At 41.6% G+C, this 25,323-nt stretch overlaps 1 protein-coding gene across 2 annotated transcripts in view; it reads right to left on the reverse strand.

Annotated features, from left to right (window-relative positions):
* The window catches only part of SUCLG2 (succinate-CoA ligase GDP-forming subunit beta), a 243,939-nt gene that overhangs the window by 121,254 nt on the left and 97,362 nt on the right, over positions 1–25,323 (reverse strand). For both annotated transcript variants that reach the window (XM_048856939.2, XM_048856937.2), the window contains exons 3-5: positions 12,639–12,738; positions 12,416–12,506; positions 732–884 (exon numbers count right to left, since the gene is read on the reverse strand). In XM_048856939.2, coding sequence (XP_048712896.1) covers positions 732–884; positions 12,416–12,506; positions 12,639–12,738 — 344 coding nt within the window. The remainder of the gene's footprint in view (positions 1–731; positions 885–12,415; positions 12,507–12,638; positions 12,739–25,323) is intronic.

A 25,323-nucleotide genomic window follows, 5' to 3' on the forward strand; every position in this document is an offset into this window, starting at 1 on the left:
CAGATGGCGTTGATGAATATTTAGGTTGTTAATTTTTATGACATCTTCTGGAAAGTCTCCAAGACAGTGGTATTGCTGCCCAGTAATATTACTAAGTTTATATAATTTCACAATGTGCATTAAATATTTTTGCCCCCCCCCATAATTATACATGTCTGTATCAATTATTTGCCCAAATGAATAGCTTATCTACTCATTACCAAGACACAGAAACATCATAAATACTTGAATGCATTACTCATCATTCAGCAGTGAGTACATGTCAACAGTGACAACACAGTGGTATCTGAGGTGCAAGACTTAAACCTATACTAAGAGGAGGAAATAATTGACAACGTCCGTCTTTGAAATCAAGTGTGTTTTTTTTAATTGGCAGTCATGGTATTGACCCTAAGCCTGCCTGCAAAAGAATTAGCCTAACCACCCTTTCCAATTAGTTAAAGTGAAACATGAAAGATACTAAGAAACATTTAAGAAAATGCTTCATATACAGGCAACCTTTAACGTGTGAAATTTAGAGCATTGCCTCACTAAGACTTTGACTAGATTAGGAAAAGAGGTCTAGGGTTAACAAAATGAGATGCTGAACCTTCCTCATCTCCCAGGATCAGGTTTCTATTTCGTTATATGAAATTGTTATTTATTTATTTACTGTAATGTCTTTCCACAGAGGACATTTTTTTCATTTGGAAATCTGATTACAGTTTGAGTCTGAAATATCATTTTGATACCTTAAAGATAAGTTCCGGGCTAGTAGCCGCCACTTCTTCTATGTCAACACCCCCCTGTGGGCTGCCAACCATAACAGGTCCATTGCAAGCTCTGTCCATCAAAATTGCAAAGTAGGTTTCCCTCGAAATATTCAGTGCTTCTGCAACCATCACCTAAAAATTAACATGGGTGAAAAAAACCAAACAATCTTTTTAACTGGTATATCTTGGCTGGTGAGATTTAACCATAATATTTTTTTAATTTGTTGTGGTATCCAGGAGTACTAAATGTCATAAAATCCAAAGAGCAATTATGAATCAGAAGAGAAAGATAAAATTTTACACCACTGTGAACTGCTAGCAGAGAGTATAGTGGCTCATATTTCAACACAGTCTTAAAGCAGCTACAGTTTTACGTTACAGGCATGAGACACTACATTAGCCTTTTTCTTCTTGAATCTCTCAATTCCTATATCAGCGGCTTCCATGACATAGCCATTTACATTAGAATATATAATAATAATTGTAAACGAGGGATCCAATCATCCCTTCTAAACAAGAACCCCAAAGCAGAGGATGACAACTGGGAAAATCTCAGCATCTCCTTTCCATTCTTTCATGAACATGTAGGATTCTAGCACTTAAGCAGGGAATGGGGGAGTACATATAGCTTGCTAACCCTGTGGGGCTTAGGGATCCGGAGAGAAAAGACAGCAGCCCTGCAGATTTCAGAGCAGCAGAACAAGCCTTAGCCGCTCCGTGCTGCCCATTGGAAGTATGCTTCCTAAGAAGATGGTCTGCCATTGATGGCCCAGGTGACATATCTCCAAGGAGGATAGAAGGTCCAAGAGGAGGAGTTAAGGTTGTTTGCTATGGCATTAATTCCAGCACAGATTTACCACTAGGAACCCACCATGTCCCAAGGAGATGACTGCATGTAGAGCCGCTGCTCTAAAGCTCTCTCCTCTTCTACTATAAAGGCTCCCAAACGCACATGGAATGAAACTGCCTCCATATCATGAAGCTGCAACTCCTCCCCTTCTACACCCCTCCCAACAGATCCACTTACTTTCACTCCCCTCCACCAGCATAAATGGGGGAACACACTCATGCCTATCTATGATCTATAGTTTAGCTTCCAAGGAAATACGGACTTTACATTACACCTGTGTGTTTGGAATCCGTGTGCCCATTTTGTTACAGCACAGTAATAACTATGCTCACTTTTCCATCTGGATTGTTGGCCATCATACCTATTACCTAATAGCAATGACCGATGTAAGGCAACACTAATAAAAAGAAAGTTGCTAAGGATGGACTTCCTGTTAGCCATTTAAGAGACTAAGCACACTTTTATACTTGCCTCATTACTCACCAAAATAACTCTTTTTGACATAAGAGTATCAAATTACTTTAAATGTTCATTTTAAATAACTTCACTGTATTACTATTAGTAGGTGCTGTTAGTTATCTTGATAGGTGCCAGACGGACAAGCCCAGGACTGGAGCTCTCTCTGTAAAAGTGGACTAAGCACACCTAGCATGGTAGCAATGTCGGCTTCCCTACCTCAATCCTGAAGTCCAGGAAACATCCCTGGGGCAGAGTGATTCACTCTCCAGTTCCATTCACTCTCTGGATTCTCTACTGAGAACATCACCAAGGGTGTCAATGAGCCATATCAGACTGGTGGTGACAACTCTAACATGGACACCCTTTCAATGGAAACTATAGAGATCAGCAACTCAGTTCACTAAGTGGGCTAAGAAACAAGTATCAAATGAGAATGACTTACTGATCTGGGCTGCTTATAAATCAATGGCTTTAAACAGTCATCTTAGATTAACGCTTTGTGTATACCATTATTCATGAAGTATCCATTATTTAACGAATGAAATACATAGGGTCAGATTTACTGCTGGTGTAACTTTGTTGAAATCAAATCACGGCCCACATTTGTTTTAAACGTAAGGCTCCTGTACACTCCTGGTGTCTAACTGTAAGGTGTATTCCATTGAATAATGCCTCCTTGGATTTCAAGGTTTCACAACTATAAATGAGAAACTTTTACCAATTTATTTAGTATTCTACTAAATAAGTATACGAGGAAGAATGCACTTACCTTATGCCAGTCCGTACTTAACAGAATAGGAAAAAATAAGAAACAAGAAATTAAATAAAGTTCCTCTCTATCAGCTGGGCAGAAGGGAGGGAAGATGCTATTTGTTTATGGACCTTTGAATGGGAAGAAATTTTGACCCTTAAAATAATTTTGCTTCCTTTTCCCTCTCCCTTGCTTTCTTTACAGAACATCTGGAAAGCTAAAGGAATAGTTCAAAAAAGCAACTATTCAAAAGCAGAAGAAAACTAGAGTTAAAGGAAGCCAATAACAAATAATACAGAAAACTACTTTATTTTGTAAAGGTTTCTAGTCAAGGCTGCTCTAAAGGGAAATGAAAAGCCAGTATCCCAAGTATAGGTCATCTACCTGTCACTATTGTTAATGTAACAAGCATGGATATGGAAAATGGGCTTGGTTTGTTGCAGTTAGAACTTTTACCTGCACCAGTATATCTGAAATGGTTGAGTCAGTTGCTCTGTTTAGAGGTCAAGCAAAACCACCCGTCAAAAGGCACCTGAAATTTTGGCACCAGAAACTCTGATCTGTGTTCTTCAGACAAAGTTCCCATAGCTCAAAGGGAAAGGGAGAAATGTTAATGGAAGTGTCACTAAAATACTGCTAAGTGATATGTTTAAGCGCTAAGGGTGGGATTTTCAAAGGGCACTTAGGGAGTTAGGAGTCCAGCTCCCATTGAATTTAAATTAGAGTTCATTGTCCAATTCCCTTTGGCTCCCAGCCTAAATCAATGGTGATGAAACGACAATACAAACAACATAGATTCTTTTAAACCAAACCAATCAAAAGCCCTAACCTAAATATGTTAACCTCCATAACTTCAGAAATAAAAAATGGTTACCTACCTTACTTAACTGTTGTTCTTCGAGATGTGTTGCTCATGTCTATTCCATTGTAGGTGTGTGCATGCCCACGTGCACAGTTGTTGCAGATTTTTGCCTTAGAGGTGTCTGTACAGTCAGCTGTGGTGCCCTCTGGAGTGCTGCACTCATGAGTCGTTATATTAGGCACTGCTAGCCCTATACCCTCTGAGTTCCTTCTTGCTGGCAACTCCGACAGAGGAGAAGGAGTGCAGGTAATGGATGGACATGAGCAACACATCTCGAAGAACAACAGTTATGAAAGGTAGGTAACCGTTTCTTCTTTGAGTGCTTGCTCATGCCGATTCCATTCTAGGTGACTCACAAGCAGTGTTCCTGGAGGCGGGCTGGGAGTTCATCGTTCTGCGGCTTGCAACATTGCTCTACCAAAGCCAGCATCGTCTTGGACTTGCTGGGTAACTGAGTAGTGAGACGTGAACATGTGAACAGACGACCAAGTAGCAGCCCTACAGAACTGCACCTCAAGACCACCGGTGAAGTGACCACCCTGGCCGCCAAATCAGCTGCATCCTAAGACCATTTGGAGGGAGCACCATGCCACTGTAGTACCTGCCTCAACAAGGGCCCTAAATTCTTGGGCCGAGTCCTGGGTCAGGGAGTCCTTGAACTTATGGAGGGAATCCCATAGGTTAAAGTTGTATCTCCCCAAAAAAGCCTGGTAGTTTGCGACCTAGAATTGCAGGCTGGCCGTGGAATAAATTTTCCTTCCCAAAAGGTCCAGCCTCTTAGCCTCCATTTTTGGGGATAGAACTGGATTGCCCGTCTGCCTCTCTCATTGGCCACAGAAATGACCAACAACCCCAGGGGAGGGTGAATGTGCAAGTACTTGAACCCCTTGGCTAGGGTGAAATACTTCTTTTCAGTCCTCCTGGAGGTGGGCAGGATTGAGGATGGGGTTTCCAAAGAGCTTTGGCAATCTTTAGGACCCCATCGTGCACCAGAAGTGAGACACGTGCGAGGGTTGATGCAGAGAGCACATTAAACAAGATGACTGATAGCACTGCCATCTCCTCCACCTCTAGGCCGAAGTTTGTGGCCACCCTTTGGAGCAGGACTTGGTGCTCCTTAAAATTGTCTGGTGGGCTAGCGTGAGAGGGCCCCGCAACAGCCTCATCTGGAGAGGATAAGGACAACTGGACTACCAGGGGAGGGCCTAGGGCTTCATCCCCCATGGGGGAAGGAGGTTTTGGGGGGTGGGCACTCATTCCTCCACCCTGGTGTCCGATTGCACTTCGTACACCAATCCTGGTGCCACCCATGCTGTCCGTTGCTTTTCTGAAGTTGCTACCGATGATTGGTGCGAAGGAGGCATCAGCATAACCGGCTTGCCCCAGCACTCCAGTAAGGCCACTGGCCCTGCTGCCAGGGCGGAATCGTGGAGGCGGATGCAGCCCCAGGTGGCCAGTCACGCCAGTACTGCCTCAGTGAGAGGCTGAACTCCCTTTCTGAGCTGGAGGAATCCCCTTCTGGTGACCACAGTGCGGCCATCGACCCCTGAGTCTGGTGACTAACTGTCACCATGGGTGAACAGTGCCTTGAATAAGCGGATTGGAGCCGGAAGCGGGGGGGGGGGGAGGGGGGAATCAGTACCGCGTTGGGGAATGTTCCCACAGTCTTGGTGTCGGCAACCTACGTCACGGAGACGGTTGGCGAGAGGATGACTGGTGCCAGCCATATGGTGACCGGTGTCTCTCTCTGGGTGAACCTTCTTGAGAGGGCCAACACCGGAAGCACAGTGCCAGCGATCTGAAGTGGTGAACCAGCAACCTGGGTGGACATGGAGATCTATGGCATGGCAATGGAGAGCGCTGCCTCGGCTCCGGGGACCAGCGGCATTCGCTTGCATTCTAGGAGGATACTACAACTGGCTTGACCTCGTAGGGAATTTTTGCTGGGGCCACTGCAACTTGCGGTGCTGACTGCACTAGAGAGTCCTTTGCTCTCTGGGCGCTGGAAGAGCTTGGGAAAGTGGCGGCTCTGCCAATAGCCTGGAACCCCTACTGCTGCCTGGAGTCCGTGGCGGATCCCTCAGGGGGGTAGAAGCCCCCATGGGGGGCACCTCATGTGGTTCCAGGGTGGGCGGGTGGTCTGAACAGGGTCCTTTACCCGATGCTCCTTGGTCTTTCTTGCTCGGTGCCAGGTCATGCTTCTTAGATTTCTCCTTGGGCATCAGTGAAGGGGAGCAATGCCAGGTAGAATCTGGTGTCAGGGTGAACTACACTCTGAGGCTGAAGTACTGGGAGTTGAGTCTGTCCAGGATGGCCCCAAGGCCAGGCGGAGAGCAGCCTCCATGAGGAGAACGCTCAAACGGATGTTGCGCTCCTTCTGAGTTCTGGAACGAAAGCTCCTACTGATGTGACACTTTTCTTTGACATATGATTCCCCTAAGCACTTCAGGCAGCTGCTATGGGGGTCACTAACATGCATACGCCTGTTACAGCAAGCACAGGGCTTAAAACCCGGAGAGTGAGGCATGCCCCGCCTGGGGCAAAGTCCCCACCGGGACCTTAACCTACAGTGCTTAACAACTACTTCGCTAACTAACTACTGCCAACAAAACTATTTACAAAGCACTAAATCACAAAGCAAAGGAGAACCTGCTAACCACTTGCTAGGAAGGGACAGACACACTCTGATAAACCACCAGGGGCGGTAAGAAGGAACTGAGAGGTCACAGGGCCGGCAGTGCCTAATATACCGATGCAGGACCTCGGCACTCCAGAGGGTGCCACAGCCGACCCTACGGATACCGCTAAGGTAAAAATCTCCAACAACTGTGCACGTAGGCACGCGCACGCCTAGACTGGAATCAACATGAGCAAGCACTCGAAGAAGAGCCTTGAGTTGTTCAAGATGATAACTGACAGGCATCCATGGTACAGAATTATTGATTTTTTTCAGGTAAAAATTCTAATTTCCTCCACAGATCAGTGTAGGATGCCTAGCAATTTCTTGCAAGTAGAATAGGGTTAGCGCAAAGGGAAGAAGTATGTAGGCAGATAAAAGGTACCTTATCTTTAAAAGCCCCATCTTAGTAAGAGAAAAGTGTCAGTCATATAATGTCTGGCATAAGAATGCAAACAGAAGTCTGCAGTGTTAGAGACTGCCCATTTGCTATTAATGAGGGGCATATGCCAACAGTTAATCGGGAATCCCCTCATTAGGCCTTCCTTCCTTCCTTGACAATAAAAAGACGGAAGGAGTGAGGTAATGGACGAAGGGAGACGGAGGAGAAGGAAGAAAGGAAGAATAGAGAAAGTAAATAAGGAAGTGTTATTTACTCCTCACTACACAAGAACTAGGGGTCAACAAATGAAATTAATAAGCAGCAGGTTTAAAAGGAAGTATTTCTTCACACAACACACAGTCAACCTGTGGAACTCTCTGCCAGAGGATGTTGTGAAGGCCAAGACTATAACAGGGTTCAAAAAAGAACTAGATAAGTTCATAGAGGATAGGTCCATCAATGGCTATTAGTCAGAATGGGCAGGGATGGTGTCTCTAACCTCTGTTTGCCAGAAGCTGGGAATAGGCAACAGGGGATGGATCACTTGATGATTACCTGTTCTGTTCATTCCCTATGGGGCACCTGGCATTGGCTACTGCCGGAAGACAGGATACTGGGCTAGATGGCTGCTCTTATGTTACGAAATGCCTAACTCTGAATACCTTAGTGATATTCCTGAATTGATGAGGAAGCTCCCCCAGCAAAATCACTGATAAATCAGGTTCCTCATCCAGTGCCACCTAAGGCTTGGAAGACTGTCAGCACTTATTGACCAGCCACATCACAGAGGAGCTTGACACATCAGTGGATGAGAGAAAAGGGTGGACTAGTGGCTCTCTAACGACCAGCAACTCTTTCAGTCTTCCCTCAGGAAATCATCTCATCAGAGTCTACCTGCTTTGAAGTGGGTGACTTGGCCTTCATGGTAGAGTTCATTGCTACATTTAGACTTCCACTAAATTTCCCACCCACCTCCAGTGAGAAAGGTGCAGTAGTTTGTATCTGCAGTGCCATCTAAGTGAGGTGGGGCAAGAGACAGAGAATTTGGAAGAGAAGATGGGACAAGAAGTGCCAGTCCTTCACATGTAGTTCATCTTTGGCTTTTACCTGGTGTTCACATGACGTAAGCAACTGACTCCATCGGTCCAGGCCAGTGTATAAGAAACCACAGAATTTTGGGTTTTTTTTCTTGTATTGTTCTGCTTTGCTTATGATGAAAAGTGTGACAATTCATTATCCTATTTTCCACAGCAGTTTTATAAAAAAAAGTGTCTTGGGAAAGACATTTTAAAGCCACCCTAATTACTTTATATTTTCTTGCTTTAACATTTAGCCTTCTAACACTCTGCCTGTAAGTTAAATGTCTAATTTCATATGGAAATCTAAAATGGCCCTTTGATACTGAATCATATATTAGAAATGTTAATTCTCTTATTGCTTGGTGAAAAGTCACAGATATCAGGTTCTCTAAGTTGTCATGATAAGCAGAAGACTGCCTGCTCAGATAACCAGACTCTCCAAATTCCAGGGTGCCATACGAGGATTTTATGTAAACCTCACAAAATAGCTGCCAAGTTCTAAAGGAGCCAAGGGGACTTCTATTTATTTAAGAAATATCCATTTTAAGAAGCACAGCCACGTTTAAATACTTCTGTAGGCACATATGCAGAAAAAGACAGTTCTACATTTGAGAATTCAAGTTTGGATAACAAAATTCATTTTCTACATGACTATTCTAACTGTAGAAAGATTTTGAGCTTTAACATTTATCCTTAAAAATGAAGTACAATATTGCTATCTCCTAGAACTCAACACCTGCTCATGGCCTTTCATCACTAACACCTGCTGATGCTGACGATAAAAATTACACCCATTGTCCAGAAGTGTTGTGCAACTAAGTTCCATCACCTGTGTGCAGGTGTTCGAAATCACCACCTGAGAAGCACGGTCATGGGTATCTGTGTTGCAGATTTGCAAGAATTATCCAAATCCACTTTACAACAACTATTTTTATTTTGTTGCCGGGACCCGAGCAATTTATCCCATCATCGTGAACGGTGATGCTGGTTTATTCAAAGACTTTTCCACCAGCATTAAGAAACAAATCCTCACCATTGTGACTTAATCAAAAATGAGAATATAAGGTTCTGTTTACAAGGCAGAGTTTTACCAGTTATATTGAAATAACTAAACCAATATAATTATTTCAATATAACTCCCTGTGTGGACACTTACTCAGGAACAAGAGTGGGTTTTTTAGGTTAGCTCAAATGCCTTTCAGTGAGACAAACTAAACTGAAAAAAGCCACTCTTGTTCCAAAATAAGACTGTCCACACACCAAGTAATACTGGTATAAGTATACTAGTTAAATTCACTCCTTAGCTTGCATAACTTTCCTGTGTGGACAAACTCTAAGAAAAGGAGCATGGGGAAATGGTTTGAGCAGGGGACTGGGAGGCAGGAAATCCCGACTTCTAATCCCAAACCTACAACCAACTTGTTATGTGGTCTTGGACAAGTAATTTAATGTATGTATCTCTTCATCGGTAAAATAATTATGAAATACCTATTTGAAAAAAATATGATTATTTAATTTTCTAAAGTGCTAAATAATTTACTCAAACTTTCTAAAAGAACAGAAAAGTGAAAAAAAGAAAGAATATCTTTCCGTACTGACTTGTAATTTACTTTAACCAAGTTATAGGACAAGACATTTTCCTATTGCAATAGAACAAAAATGCCTACTATCTCCTGAATCTCCATTGCCATAATTAAATGCAGAGGTTACTGAAGGCACTCTCCTCTGCTCAAACTGCTACCTTTTATTTTTGTCTCTTCAAGATTTACGAGACATTTTCTGTGCACAAAAATTTCTATATGTTAAATGTTATCCTGGAGATACAAAATCCATTTAGCTATCACATACAATGATGAAATTCTATCCTACAACTAAGATTGTGGAACCTGATACTGCAGTGTGACACTAATACTCTGAATGACTTGTAATTTCTGTAAATTACAGCCAGTTCCAAGATGCTAACAAGAGCGGAGTCTGCCTAGAAAGTAAAGTCCCCCCCGCCCATATATCTTTTAAGAGGAGTCAATAGCTTTTCACAAAAACACTTCTGTTGAATTAGAGAGATATGCATCATTATAAAGGTCTATGTTTTCTCCAAAATCTATTGAGAAATGAGGGCATAGCAGTCTAGTTATCATTATTTACTTTTGATAGATGTACCCACTTAATATAAAGTAGGGCTAGTGCGTTTGCTTGGCAATCTGATAAAGCCTAGATAAACCATGATGATCACAAAATGCTTTTACAAAATGTACAGTAAACTGGTTATTGCAGTACAATTCAAGAAAACTTGTGCATATGATAAAGATGGAGAATATGCCAATTTGCTGAAATGCACCAAAACTCTGCAATGGTAAAGATTTTACATTTAGAACAAAATGGCTAGCTACCACGAGAAACACAAAACACATGGGCTAGCAATCCCTTACTACTGATTGCAGACAACAAAATGCACATGCATATTGAAGAGAAATCATAGATCCACATTAAAATGCTTTTATGTGTACTGTAATATGTTTCCACATATCCTTGTTGGACAGCAAAAATACATACATTCTAGTCTATATACATACTTACACTGTGCTAATCATTGTCGTATCTGAGCACCTGATATTCTTCCACACAGAGACTTTAGGGTCAGAAGAGACCATGATCATTTAGTCTGAATACCTAAAAAAAGACTCACCCACCCGTTCCTGTAATATTCCTCTAACCTCTGGTTGAGTTACTGAAGTTCTCGAATCACGATTTAAAGACTTCAAGTTTTGCAGAGTATCCACCATTTACACTAGTTTAAACCTACAAGTGACCCACGCCCCATGCTGCAGACAAAGGCGAAAAAACCCATATCTCATATGGATACGCTCTCCAGTTAACAACAATAATTTGTAATAATCATTACACTGAATTTAGCTTTTTCTCTCTTCACAGAACAATTGAACAGACTGATTTTCTCTGATTTATTCATAGCTGGATTTTTTTTCTTTATTAAAATCCCTCTGGCTTGATATCTGAACAACATTGTTTAGGTGAGGTTGGTTATATAAGCTACATGGTATTCTCTGTCTTCCCTGGTTGGATGAGAATACCTTATGATTATTTTATCTGGTATGAATGTTCATGGAAAACAAAACACAAAAGGGACACTATTTAAAGAAATGACAATTTTCTTTAAAAACAAACAAACAAACAAACAAACAAACAAACAAACAAACATTGATGGGAATTTTTTTCACTATTCACACAAATCTAGTCACTATGTTTCCAGGATATACTCTATGCTCTTGCTCCTGACACTATATATATTTACAGAAGCAATGTGCTGAAGGGGAGAAAAAGAAGCTACAAATAATACGTTTTATCTTTATAATACATAATGTATGGAGCTTTCTGGATATCCACTATGTAAGAACATATTCGTACTCTCTCTACTAAATTAAGTTAGTGTGCTTTCATTTAAATAATCCATTCTGAAAATACAGACTTTTCATTTCTATTGATTTTCAATGGAAATTAGAAGTCCGCTTTGTAGATTTGACCATTTAAACGAATGCACAATCTTCCAATCAGATGCGGGGTGAGGGGGGAAACAAATGTTCCTCTGCTGGAGTATTTCGAACAGTTCAGCTAACACAAAAAGGCATAAGACTCAGGCATTTACAGAGGAAGAGAGCTTTCACCACACAATATTCTGAGAACAGCTGTAAACTGAGAAATGTCTCTCTTGTATTTATTATCAGAGTTTCTGAGAGGTAGCAGTAATTTTTGTTTCTTCTTTTTTACTATTTCAAATTAAACTTCTATCAGGAACTATACTAGTCAGCTTTTCTTCTTCCCACAGAGATACTGCTAAAGACACAGCAGAACGTTCCTCAACCACACAACAAAAAGCATCTCTTCAGCTACATGTCCTCTTTCTCCACCAACGCCAAGACGCTGTCAGTACATTAGCAGCTACCTATTTTTTCTTCAACTCATGCCAAAGAAGTTTGCATAGCTGTCTCCTGGCATCAAGTAGGCAGCATAGCTCTTCATTATATTCCCTCTCTCAACAAAGCAAAGTTAGAGAAAAAAAAATCAGAAAATTTCCAGCAGCAGCCTTACTTACTTGATTTAATTCCTTAAAGGATTCAATAGAAGCGTGAAAGTCTAAGAAATCCTGGCCTGAAGGGCTACCTATGTTTCTCTTACTTAGGCCAATAATTAAGCACATGACCACCCCACAAAAAAGGCACTTTTGGCATCCTAGAAAAAGCAATTCCCCAAAATGGGAGAATGTAATATTTCTCCTTTTGAAGTCACCTACCAAAAGGCATACTTCTGCTACAGAGATCAGGTTAGAATTTGCTAGGCATTCGCTTCATCATACACAGCAAAATGGAGTGTATGTCGTGGCCAATTTCAGAATATTTAGTGGTGAACAAACATTTAAAAGCAGACAAAGATAACACATTTTCCTTTGTCATATTAATAGGATGCAGTCAATCAGGGATTTAAATAAAAAAGAGTGAAAAACACAATGGCATACACTACACTACAGCACGTTTGTTCAGTTGCAACTGTAAACTATCTTTAATTTTTAAGGAAGAGGAAAGAATCTTACTTTCTTAACTTTAACACCATCCTTTGGAGTTTGCTTTGTTGCGAGATTGTACCCAATCATCTGTTCAGCAAGCTGCCCAACAACCTTAGGGCTACAAAACAAGGGAAACAGTCAATTTACTAACATGTATTAAAGATATTTTGATTAGTTAAAACAGCCGTTGCAAAAGCCTCAATACTATCAGTAGCATATTACTCATGTCTTTTGAATTTTAGAGACTTACTCTTTAGTTAGATGGACCCCTCCTTTCAATCCACTATTAAAAACACCTTTTCCTCTCCCTCCAGCTAGGATTTGAGCCTTTAGAACAATTTCTGTTGCCTCTGTAAGAGAAAAGAAATACACTGTTTTGCTATTAAATGTCATTTATTGAGCCATAGCAACTATTAACCTATTTCAAAAAGCAAGTAGTACAGTACCACTAGAATATATTTAAAAATAAACTAACTAAAATTCAAAACAGCTAGACAGTCTTACAGAGAAGTCAGTTTTGTTCATAACACAACACACCAACAAGTGTTAAAGAACATCAACGAGTTACCCATTAGCTGGCTAAAATATGTTGGTACTTAGACAAACAGTCATTAATAATGTATAACTTGAATAATAATCATGTAACTTGCATAATTTGGTTGCCTAGTTTTTAGAATTGTTTTCAATACATGGACCAGAGCATATGTCCTTTGAGTGGTCACATGTGCACACGGTAGCAGGCAAATGTTTATGGAGAGAGAGTAAATTTCAGTCCCTGATTGAAGCCCAAACAACAAGGGTGTGGATATGGGGATGCAAGGAAGAATCCAATCTCCAAGTGCAGGCTGGGTAGGGGAGCAGCTGGACATCAATCCCTAGGCTAAAGCAGCAGCTGCTAATCCTACATGGGGGTTTTGGTCCACTTGATCCAGTGTCTAAGCCAATGCCTTTTTCCCTGGTTTCAAGCTCCCCACTTTACAGTGGAGTAGGGAAATTCCAGCTTTGCTGTGCACAAGGGATACAGAATGCCCTAGGTATTCATTTGTATGCATTTCCCTGACCCCTGTGAAACAACACCACCCCAGTTCTGGGGCCTTGCACACCTTCTTCAGCCCTGGGTGACGTTCACCTGCAATAAAATACTAGGGCAGAGGTAAATGGCTACTCCAGCCTCACTCTGCCCCTCTACTCTCTATGTGGCCTTGTACAGAGAAGCAGCTGCTCTCATCTCACTCTGCCTCCTTCCCCTATAAAGCCTGCGCACAGGGAAACAGTCCGGCCACCATCCTGCCCATGCAGCATCCTGCCCAGAGTGTAACAGCTGCTCCCCTAGGTGGTGCTATGTGCACAGAGATTAACCACCATTCTTGTCTTATTTTCCAGTTCGTTCTCCTCGCCTTGCGGCGACTGGCCAGGGAGCTCAGAGGGTTGCTGCCTGATGGGTAGAGTTGTGAGGTAGGGGCTGGGCTGGGCTGCTTAGCAGGCAGGGAAGGTGTGGCTCTCTCCTCCCCCAAGCCAGGCTGAACTCCAGGTGGGCGGGGGGAGGGGGCGGAAGAAGGGCAAGAAGACATCTAAACTGATTGAACCGCATGGGGGGAAGGTGCAAAACCCCTTGGGAAGGAGGCCTGAGACCGCCAAACTGGGAGCATGTTTGTCTCATCCACTTGTTACGTCTTCTCTTTTAGGCTGTAAATTCTGAGGCAGGGACACTTGTTTACTGGGTTTGCACAGTGCATATTAAAATCGGGTCCAGCATGGTTGAATCTTTAGTCACAAATGCAAAGTAAATGTTAAATAATAACAACTATGGGGGAGGAATTTACTCAATGGACCCAGGAGGACTTTGCACTGCACCCCCACTGAAACCTCATACACCCATGCTCCTAAACTACTCCCTTCTCATCAGCATGGGAAAGCAGAAAGCTCACAAGATTAACTACGTCACACCAAAGAAGGAAGCAAGTTTCAGATTTGAGATACCTCACAACATCCCTGATCCCACTCAAAGAATGTCCTGCTCCTACCACCCTCCTTTTTCAATCAAAGTACTGTTAGCTCAAACATTTCAGCTGATCTCAACTATCTTGTGAGCACATAAGGAGAAAGGTGAATTCACTTGTAGCCAGCATCCATACCATTTACAGCTTTGGAAGTCAAAACCAATATCTAATGTGGAACTCACATGAACCCAAAGATACCGGGTTCTGCACTAGCTAAAGTTTCCAAATGGTCTTGGTACAGCCAATTTAAAGGCAAGAGTAATCTGATCTGGCAGTGACAAGCACATGGAAACTGCAGTGAGGTCAGAAGAACAACAACATAAGAACGGCCATGCTGGGTCAGACCAAAGGTCCATCTAGCCCAGTATCCTGTCTTCCGACAGTGACCAGTGCCAGAAACTAGGGATACCATCCCTGCCCATCCTGGCTAATAGCTATTAAGGTCTATATCCAAAAGAAAAAAGGCACTATCTAACCTTCTAGCTAAGCACAGATGGAAAAGAAAAAGAGAGCACTCTTAACAGTGCTGCTACCTGGACTTCCAGAAGCATAAGAAATGTGTGTTAATCTATGAAGAAACAGAGTGTCCAAAAAATGTTTGATTAATGATTACTAGCCTCAGTTTTTCACAGCTATCAGGATGCCCCCACACGTGTTATGAAGAGATGAGGTCTAGATATTAATGCACTATAAAGCACTGTCCGGAAAATGCTCATGTTTAAAATTGTTCCATGTTTTGTTCTTATGTGATCTGATGCAATTCCTGCTGAAGTTTATGGAAGGCTTCGACTTCAGTGGGAGTTGGATGAAGTCATTAATTAATGCACTTATTTTGCGTGTGCATGCAAGAAACTGTGGTATTTGCTCAATATAATATATCAAGACAATATAACTATTTACCTGAATATTTAACCACATTTTAGTATTAAGACTAAAACACAAGTTTTTCACACAGCTGGTAAAAGTAGCACTCCAAAGTACATCTGATTTTCAGGCTTCTCAAGACAAACCCCCCATGCTTACCCATCCACTAACATTTGGCATATATCATTCTGACCCTTAAGAATATTCTCCTTGAAAATACTTCATGCATTTCAACATATTCATGTTCCCAGCTCTCCTATTATTCATGCCACTGCAAGGCAGATAACAAGGAAATTTAAATGCAACAAAGTTTTATATCAGTGTTTTCTAAGCATACAAATTATTAAGATGAATTAAACTATAAATCACTTTCCAACCCACAGTAGCAAAACCTAAAATCACATGGCTGCTATGACAAAACATCTAAGTTGGCACTGTTAATGGACACTACAAGCATTTAATTAGATTAGTTTTAGTCACTAACCATCCTGACAATGAAAGCTTTGTATTTCCAACGATAAGTGCTGTCAATTATGCATGTAATCATTACCCTTGTACCACAGGTCTTAAGGCCACCAAGTCAATTTCACTCATAGCTTGCATGCTATACAATGAACTAATTATATTAATTTGGCTATAACAAAGTAAGAGAGCTGAATTAAATGCATATATTATTATAGTCTGCCAAAAAGAATATCTAGGCAATAAAATAACTGCACAAAGACAACGATCAAAGACATAAATAAGTGCACTAAAGTAAGAATAACCATGTAAAGGTTAGACCTGAAGTACTAATCAATACACCAGCTCAGCAGAACACAGTAGAGCAGGTTCTTCTTGCCCTAGGGGAAACCAACATGAAGTAATGTAATTCAATAGTTATCTGCCCAAGCTCTGGAAAATGAAGTAAACCAGCCAAATCTTATTTTACAGTAACTAGGCTTGATCATTCAGTATTTATCAAGTTGATTCACTACTTATTGCCACCATTTCTATTTTATTTAAAGATCTGATTTCTAGAAAAGCTCTCACAAATTTCTATTTGTTTTTATGTTACGTCCTGCCTGATTTCCCAGATTACATTAGGAAAGACTATCCCATACAAGAAATGTAATTTTAGTCAGAATATATCAAGTGATTTAACTGTACTCACAGTATAACTTGTAAAAGAAGCATAGATTCTAATAGATTTTCTACGGAAATACATTACACATATATTCAGACAATGTTATAATGGATCTATTCAGTTATCATCTATTCAAACTGTTTTATCAAAGCTACGAGCAATTGTAACTGCACAAATTTGTGCAGTTACAAACATTTAAGACTTTAAAAGGGCCTAGCACAATTAATAAAGTAACATGTCAATAGTTAAAAGCATGTTCTATGCCACAGCATAATGCAGCAATTTCAACAGCACTTTGCTTTGCAACTAAGGTCTCTCAGTCGATTTCTATTTCCGTCTATTGGCTGATAAGTCTTTGTGTGAAATTAATTTAAGTGTTTTCTTTACAGTTACAAAAAAAAAAAAGGTCAGACTGCTCATTAAAAGTGCATAGGTTTTGTCAGTAATTCAGCAGTAATATCCCCCAACTGTTCCATGCAGAATAAATAAATGCTTCTGATGATAGCCTGTGTTCTTAACTAATTATAATCTGAATATATTTAGTATCAAAGACTTGAAAATGTTTTCACTAGATTTTACTTATATTTTGTTTCTTAGTTAACACTAATGGAAAATGTTATTTCTGGTCATTTTCATGTTAATTTGCCTTTCTTGGTTTTGGAGAGAGGTTCATTCAAAATATTCACATACATTTGTTTCAACAAAATCCACCTGGTTTCTAGTGAATCTGTCAGAGCTGAGGATCAAAGTCTCCAGTCGTTACTTAGGCTGTGTCTACACTATGCAGACTATACTGGCATAGCTATGCTGGCAGAACCCTGTGTCAGATGCAGCATACACCAATGGAAGAGGTTGTTCCATTGTCATAGCAACACCACCTCTCTGAATGTTGATAGAACTTTTTTCCATTAACATTGCTGCATCTACACTGGGGATTAGGGTGGCATAGCGATATAGGTCAAGGGTGGTTGGGTTTTTGTTTTTGTTTTTTTTCCACGCTGTAGTTTTATTGAGCTAATTTTTAAGTACAGAGAAAACCTTAGGCAAAATTTCCACCGACTTTAAGGACCTACAATTATAGCAAAGACCTAAGTACATTCCTAGCAAATTAATATTATATCCAGATATAGACATAGATAAAACCTATCTATTTTTTCAAAGACAAAATTTAACATGTTAGCATTTCAAAATGGAACATAATGCTCAAAGGGACAAAAATCCTGTATATTGCATTTTACAATACATCTCCCTCTTTTCTATTAGTATTGTGAATACAAATTGCAGTGCTGCACCTTGAAATTGAAATAGGCTCAGTGCTGTAATGAAAGCCTATTTTGAATTAATAAAATTGGACCTGCCTTTTGGGAACTATGATTATTCCAGTCCCTTGGAACTGCCTGCAGCAAAAATGAACCACTTGTTTTTAGCCCACTGCTGTGTATATTTAACTACTGGATTCTTGATCACAAAACAATGCACTGAGGACTGTGGTTTCACCTGTTACAGAACTTGATAACTTTTCACTACTGTTGATAGGAATATGTGACATTAAATTAAGAATGTTAACAAATACATTAAAATTTGCTGTAGCTTATCAAAAAATAAACCACTGTGCAGAAACAACATATGGCAGGATGTGCGGTTGTTCTCACATAACAATAGGAATCATGTGCCTGGTCAGAAAGAACACCAAAGAACTTCAAGGCTATGTTAATAAGGAATCATACGACATGTGGTTAGAGCATGGGACTGGGAGCCAGGACCTCCTGATATCAAATCCTGATTGTACCTCTGACTCATTATATGACTTTCAGCAAATCTCATAATCGGTCTCTCACTTTCTCTATCTGTAAATCGGGGATAACACTACTTACTTATCTCACAGGGGTTCTGCAAAAAATTAATTAAAGTTTGCACCTGTTTTAAAAACACAGGGATTATTCACTACTGCCTTATTCTATTTTTACCCCCATGTAAGGCACCTGATTACACTGTGGAAAGTAGAAGGTGGTGGTGAATCAAAATCCATGCAGTGCTGTGTAAGTTCAACGGAGGATGAAATTTTGCTATAAAATTTGCTGCAGTAATATCTATTGTTATGAGTTCAGTGTACATAGCAAAATAGATGCAAGTAACCCAATGGCATGGGAACAGAACATTACAGTGTAATGAAGGAGAATCAAGGGCAGGACAATTGAGCCGCCGACAGAGTAGTGTCTCCAATCACACTATGGACCTATTGACCCTGGTGAGCACTACATAAACTTCATATAAAAGAGGTCTGGATGGAAATGAATGTAATCAGCATGGCCATAAAAATCTATGGGCTACAGTGTGGCTGGCTTCACATAGGTGACAGAGGAGATAAGCAGCTTTCCTCTCTTAGATCCATGAGAAGAGGGTAGTCAAAATGTGGTTGGGAAGCACGGATGCTACACAGGCCTACTGCTGCCACCTCCCAAAAGCCAGCGTGTAATGTGGGCTCCTGCAGCACGCTCCCCTTTGCATGCCCCTCAGCATTGGCTGTGGCAGTTGCATCCGAGACCAAACTCTCAACCTTGAAAGAGTAAACGTTCAAAAATGGGACTTTCTACCTAGCTATTTTCAAGATAGAGCTATTATGTTTCCCAAGAGGCTAATATGGCAAGAGCCTTCTCTCTTACCCTTCTTCTTCTAAGCTTTAAGAAGGATGCAGTGGTTTCGACAGCACACCCACCGATTGCCAGCTAAACAAAGTGAGATGTGAAATAGTAGCTGCCCATATTAGGACATATCTTTCCCTCCTCCTCCTCTTTCCCCTCCCCCCACTCCAAAAAAACCAAAGCGAAGCGTTCAGGTATGTTAAAGGTCTACAGAGAATGTTAAACACATTTTGATTTGCTGTAAACTTAAGCTCTCTTCTCTGTCCTCACCCCTACCCTCGCACAACTGTCTTTCTACATGAGTGTTTTCCACTACCTTTGATTTTCAGACTAGCTTCTGAAATAAGTCAGATAAATCATCCTTTTTATAACTCCTTACTTTTGAATATATTGTATATTTATTACTAAATTATAAGCTTCATTAAAACCTATAAAGATAAATTAGCCAATCCCTTGATCCTGTCACTGATGTTATTAATTGCTTTCATAACCCTTACTACACACTTCATCAGTGATAAAAATTTTAAAGCTAGATAAAATCAACTAAGCTAAGGCTCACTCTTAATACCGGACTCTTAAATCTTCTCAAAATAAGTAATCAAGTATCCAGTTTTTCTGCATTTTAAGATAATCCTAATAAATCCTAATTTATTTCTATAACAAATGGGTCTTCATTTAATCTAGGAGCACCAATTTCATATATTTACACACCTAGAGGCATGGGTTCTGAGGAAAAAATTACATGTAATTAATGACCATCACAATGTATATACACACACAAGGGTGCAGAATTAAGGTTCGCTCTTAGGGGAATTCTGCGTCACTGCGTGCACACAGAATTCATGTCCCCCACAGACTTCTTTGTTTCCCCATAGAGAATGATGGAGAAGCAAAGGGAAGCTGCAGGACTGGTCACATGCACCTCCCCAGAAGTGAGTGCACATGGTTTCAGGCACCCGGAGCAGTCACTGGAGATTTAAATCACTACGGGTGGGGGGAGACTAGTCTGGGGATGCCTCAGCTAGTGTTTCCTACCCTGCACTGGGCTCAGCTGCTAGTCCCTCCTCTCCTCCACACATCCCCTCCTCCCGCCAGGCCCCTGCCACCCGCAGGGACGCAGCAGCTTCGCGGGAAGAGGATGGAGGAGAGGAGGGACGGGCGAGCAGTGGGTGCCTCGGAGAAGGGGAATAGCAGGGATGGGAAAGGGCAGACCTCAGGCAGGGCCACCATGGCACAGGCGTCTGGTGGCAGAGCAGCAGCGGCTGCACCAGGAGAGGCTTAGCCTCCCCTGGCCTATTATACCCACCGCCTATGCTGCCTGCATAGCTCCTCAGCCACAGGTGTGAGGGGGTCTCTCTATGGGAAGCTGCTCCCCTGTCTGCCCAAACCCCATGCATCCAGCTCCCAACACCCAGAAAACCCTCACCAAGCCACCCATACCTAAACTCCAACCCTGCCGAGCCTCACCCCCTGCATCTAGAGCCCCTTGGCACCCAGTCCCCCTTTGCACCCAGACGCGCGCACCAAACCGCATCCCTTCTACATCCAGAACCCCACCAAGCCACTCCCCCCTGCATCGAGCCCCACCCCGCACCTAGATCGCTCCCCGAGCCCCCCACACCCAAACCTCCATGCTGCACCTTCCCTCCCTGCCCCCCAAATCCCACCCCTCCTACATCCAGATCCCTGCTGAGCAACTCCCCCTGCATCTGGAACCCCACCCCTGCACTCAGACTACCCCCCCTATTGAGCCCCCCCACACTCAGACCCTCACCACAATAAGCCCCACCCCCCTGCACCCGGACCATCCCACCAAGCCCCCCACACCAAGCCCGCCTTCCCCACCCCACTGATCCCCAATAACCTTCACCTGGACTCCCCTGTAGAGTTCCATTCCCCCTGGTGCCAGAACCCCTCAACAAGCTGCTGTGCATCCAGACCCCGCAATGAGCCACCTGCACCCAGACTGCCCCACACAGAACCCTCTCACCCCACACCTGGATCCTGGCACACTAAGCCCCTCCACACTTGGATTCTGCCATGCTTAGCCTGCTTGCCCCAAACCTGGAATGGGGGCCAGGTTTGGTTGTGCGCATGAGACTCTGTCGCTCTCACTTTCTTATCTTGGGGCAAAGGAGCAGGGCCCTGGGGTGTTTCTGGGGCAGGTCCAGCCCTTGCACTGTGTCAGGGTGAGATGCAGCCTCACTGCTGAGTCCATGGTCTTGGGGAATGGGAGATGGAGAGGGTGCTGCAGGGTGATCTCCCACTTCTCTGCAGCCAGTGGCCTATGCTTCCCACTGCCATGCTGGAGAGTCTACATTTATTTATTGACAAATAAAATATGCAGAACTTTAAAATATTGTGTGCAGAATTTGTATTTATTTATTTGTGGGTGCAGAATTCCCCCTGGGGTAAAGGTTGCATGGGCTGTATTAATTCGGGCATTCTCTAACTTCTGAGTGCTTGACTTTGCAACACCAACTTGTTTTAATGTACCTTTTGGTAGTAATATACTTGGATTAAACAAAGTGATTAATTGTCACCCTTGTTGACAAACTCAATCGAGGTGACATGGATTAAAAGGGCACGAAAAAGGAAATCTCCTTTTATGTCTAAATGAAGTCTCTGTGAAACAGGGCTGAAGTACGTTGATGATGCAGTGCAGGAAAGCTTGCTCTGCCAGCTCTCAAGCCATATCTGCTCTGTAATAAATAAAGTTCAGTGTCTAGTGTTGTCAACCTGGCACCTTGCAGGACCAAGCATCTAAATCTAAATCTAAATTTAATTGAATTTAATCTAAATTTGTTTGAAAAGTTATGCAAACTCTGATTATACTGGCCACTTCCCACTGTATCCTGTTAGGGCTCATCTTAACACAAACTACCCACAGTTACCTTTTAAAACATTCCCTTTGTTCTGTGTTAAACTATAATAACCACATTTGTGACTATACTACATACTAGCCAAAATACAACAAGACATACAATACAATACAATACAATACAGAAATAAAACCCCTCTGTCCACACACCCCCCAAGATGTCACCTGTCACCCCGCACTGCAACCCACATGGGGTCTAAACAAACAATTACAACCCATACTCAATAGGGACCACATCCTGAAAGAAATCTTTCCTGAACTCCCTCTTCTGGCCTTCAAACAACCCCCCAACCTCTCCAAGCTCATCATCAGAAGCAAGCTCCCCACAGGCCAGGACACACCAACTCAAAGTAGCTTCAGACCTTTCCAGACCAAGATATGCAAAACCTGTAGACATATCTCCACTGCTACAATGATCAACATCCCCCATAACACACATTTCAAGATCCATGGGTCCTACACATGCCTATCACAATATTTAGTGTACCTTATCCAGTGCACTAAATGCCACAACTATGTGAGTAAAACCAGACAATCACTACATTCTTGAATGAACACACACAGGAAAATGACAAAAAGACAAAAATACCACATCACCTGTGGGATGTACATTTTTCACAAAGTCCTCACCCTCAAAGGAAACCTGCACAAACACCTTCTGAAGATGAGCCTGGGAGCTTAAATTCATAACTTTGCTAGACATTAGAAGTCACGGACTGAATAAAAACACTGGATTTATGGCTTATTAAGATATATAAATTTATATATATAAAAACCCACTAACCATCCCCCTCCTTCTCTCCCCACTATGATTGGAGAGATGTTAACAGGCCATTTCACCTGGAATGGTCCCTTGAAATGTGCTATGTATGCTAAACAATCTGTTCCACCTTGTATTTAGTTATCGCACTCCGAGTACCTTTCCCAGATCTGAAGCAGAGCTCTGTGTAAGTCTCAAAAGCTTTGTCTCTCTCACCAGCAGGAATTGGTCCAATAAAAGATATTACATCACCTACCTTGTCTAGCCAAAATTTCCTCATTTTGTGGTTTTGTGTATGCAACTGGGTAAATTAAAATCAGTTTGTTTAACCAAATACACTGATAAATTAAGTGATACACTATGAGAATGAAGAGATACGTAAATTCCCCCACTAATTTAATTTCTACTATTCAGTTGACTCATGCACTGTGATTTTCTTACTTTATTATATCTTTTATTTTCAGCCATGAGAGCACCTTTAAGATTGAGAACTCTGATAACATATACAGAACTAATGTTGAAATTTTTCCCTTTCGTGATCTCATTGATGAGTAAAAGAAAGCCACCCTCATACCTATTTTTGGGGCGCAATCCCAGGACACGTTTCAGCATCTCCATCACAAACTGACACCCTGACCCATCTCAGACTTAATTTGTGCCTATGCACAGCGAACCATTATGATTTAGGACATATCCTTCTAAACTGCAGGTGTTTTAAAACTGGCATCTCCGCTGTTATAAAACTTTTCCTGCATCTCCTGATCTTCTAGTCTTCAAATGTACATTTGGAACTTGTCTATTTCCCATGTGAATATAAAATATAGAGGCACATTAGCTGAATATTCCAAAAGGGAAATATAACTTTTTGAAGCCTGATGTGATTTAAGAAACCTGAAGGTTTGATGGGGTGTTGATTTGGGGGTGAGGGGAGGTTAGTAGATTTTCAGCAGGTATTTGTGCTGAGCATGACTTTCTATTTTTGAGGAAGAAAGGGGAATATGGGGGATATATTAGGATGTGTGAATTGCCAGTTTTGTCTTTGTAGCGGTGTCTTTTAAAGTTCTCAAAACTTATAAGACTGCCATTACCCAAATATCCGAGAACTTTTTTTTTTTTTGTTAAACATCATTTTGTTTTAATGCAAAAGTGGTTAGTGGAGTCAGGCAGCTCAACTGTGTCCTAAAATCCTGACTGAATACCATAGCAGCCCTCATTATAATGCAGCTGAGAGAACAGATTTTATGCAATCTGTAGTGCTGAAGTCAAGCAGTCATTAAGAACAAATACCACTCTTGCCCCTAGCTGCAATATGTACACTTGTTTTCTTGGAATGTTTTCAAAATTTCATTCTTTGTGATTATGCGCAGAGCTCTGGAGCTAGAAAAATCTCTCTTTTTGGACTTTTGATTCTGACTCCTTTATGCATTACTGAACTGCAGAATTGATATTGGGGAACTTGTGCCTAGTGAAGCAAATACAAAAACCAGGGAATTAACATTGCTTTGTGCATACTTCACTAAAAAACAGGGAATTAACATTGCTTTGTGCATACTTCACTTTTAGGCGTAAACATTCTTTTAAAAAATAGCAAGAAATCCTTACGTGCAGAATACAGAAAGCGTAAAAAAATCTGTGCAGCTACTCAAAGAAGTCACATGCCAAAGAGAGACAACAAGGTTACTGCCAAATCAAGACGTTTTAACAAATTGATACCATAATACATATAGCATGACAGTGAAATACAAAACAGAGATTCCTAATTTAGCCCTGCCACATCACTTTCATAGAACATCTGGCTTGTTCCGCCTTGCATGGTGCTTAGTAGCCTCAATTCCACCATCTTCAGAGGGGGCTCAGTATGTCACAGGATGGAGAACTTTATTCACCATTTCTTCTGAGTGTCTCTGGTTCAGTATTGTGTACTATTGAGCTGGGTCATTTTCCTGGGAACATGTGGGTGCTAAAATGATCTCTATGTTGAACTATGCTGGCTCAACAGACCCAAGGGCAGAAACCAAGTAAGAAAGTGTGGAGATGGCAATGGATTTGCATTACAGCTGCTACTCATCTCCACATACAGCACTTGTGGTCCTTGCTTCTTGGCCCTGGTCCTAACATAACAGAATAAATGTCCCTTACAAATCAAACACCACAGAGCTAATACAAACTTTGCGTTTTAGATCTTTCTAAACTTGGGTGCTGCATGCTAGCAAAACTTGCCAACCTGTGACAGTAAGGAGACAGCAAAAGCAGCCACAATATGGAAAGTACTAGGAAGTCTCAAGCAGGAAGAAATAAAAAAAAGAAATATACTACAGAAAATACAATGGGTGTTAAGACCTGGACATTTACCACTTGCAACAGTGAAATTTACTGCTGTATTGCCCATTTGGAGAGCTGCAAATACCACAGATACCATAATGAAAATAAATACTACATTGTAATAAACTTACAGTTTTTTAGTAGGGCCTATTGTAACATCTGATGCTGGGCATAAATCCTGAGTGGAAAAGTAGAAGCAAAGAATGAAATTCATTCCTATGAGGAGGGCTAGCAAAAGACCTTAACAGCACTTAAATCCTATTTTGAGGATACAAGTGATGCATGGACATTATACTGGCCCGCTGCTCAGTGGGTGAATTTCACCCAAAGAGAGTGAAAA

This window comes from Caretta caretta, chromosome 7 (assembly GCF_965140235.1).
Source record: "Caretta caretta isolate rCarCar2 chromosome 7, rCarCar1.hap1, whole genome shotgun sequence".
NCBI lineage: Eukaryota > Metazoa > Chordata > Testudines > Cheloniidae > Caretta > Caretta caretta.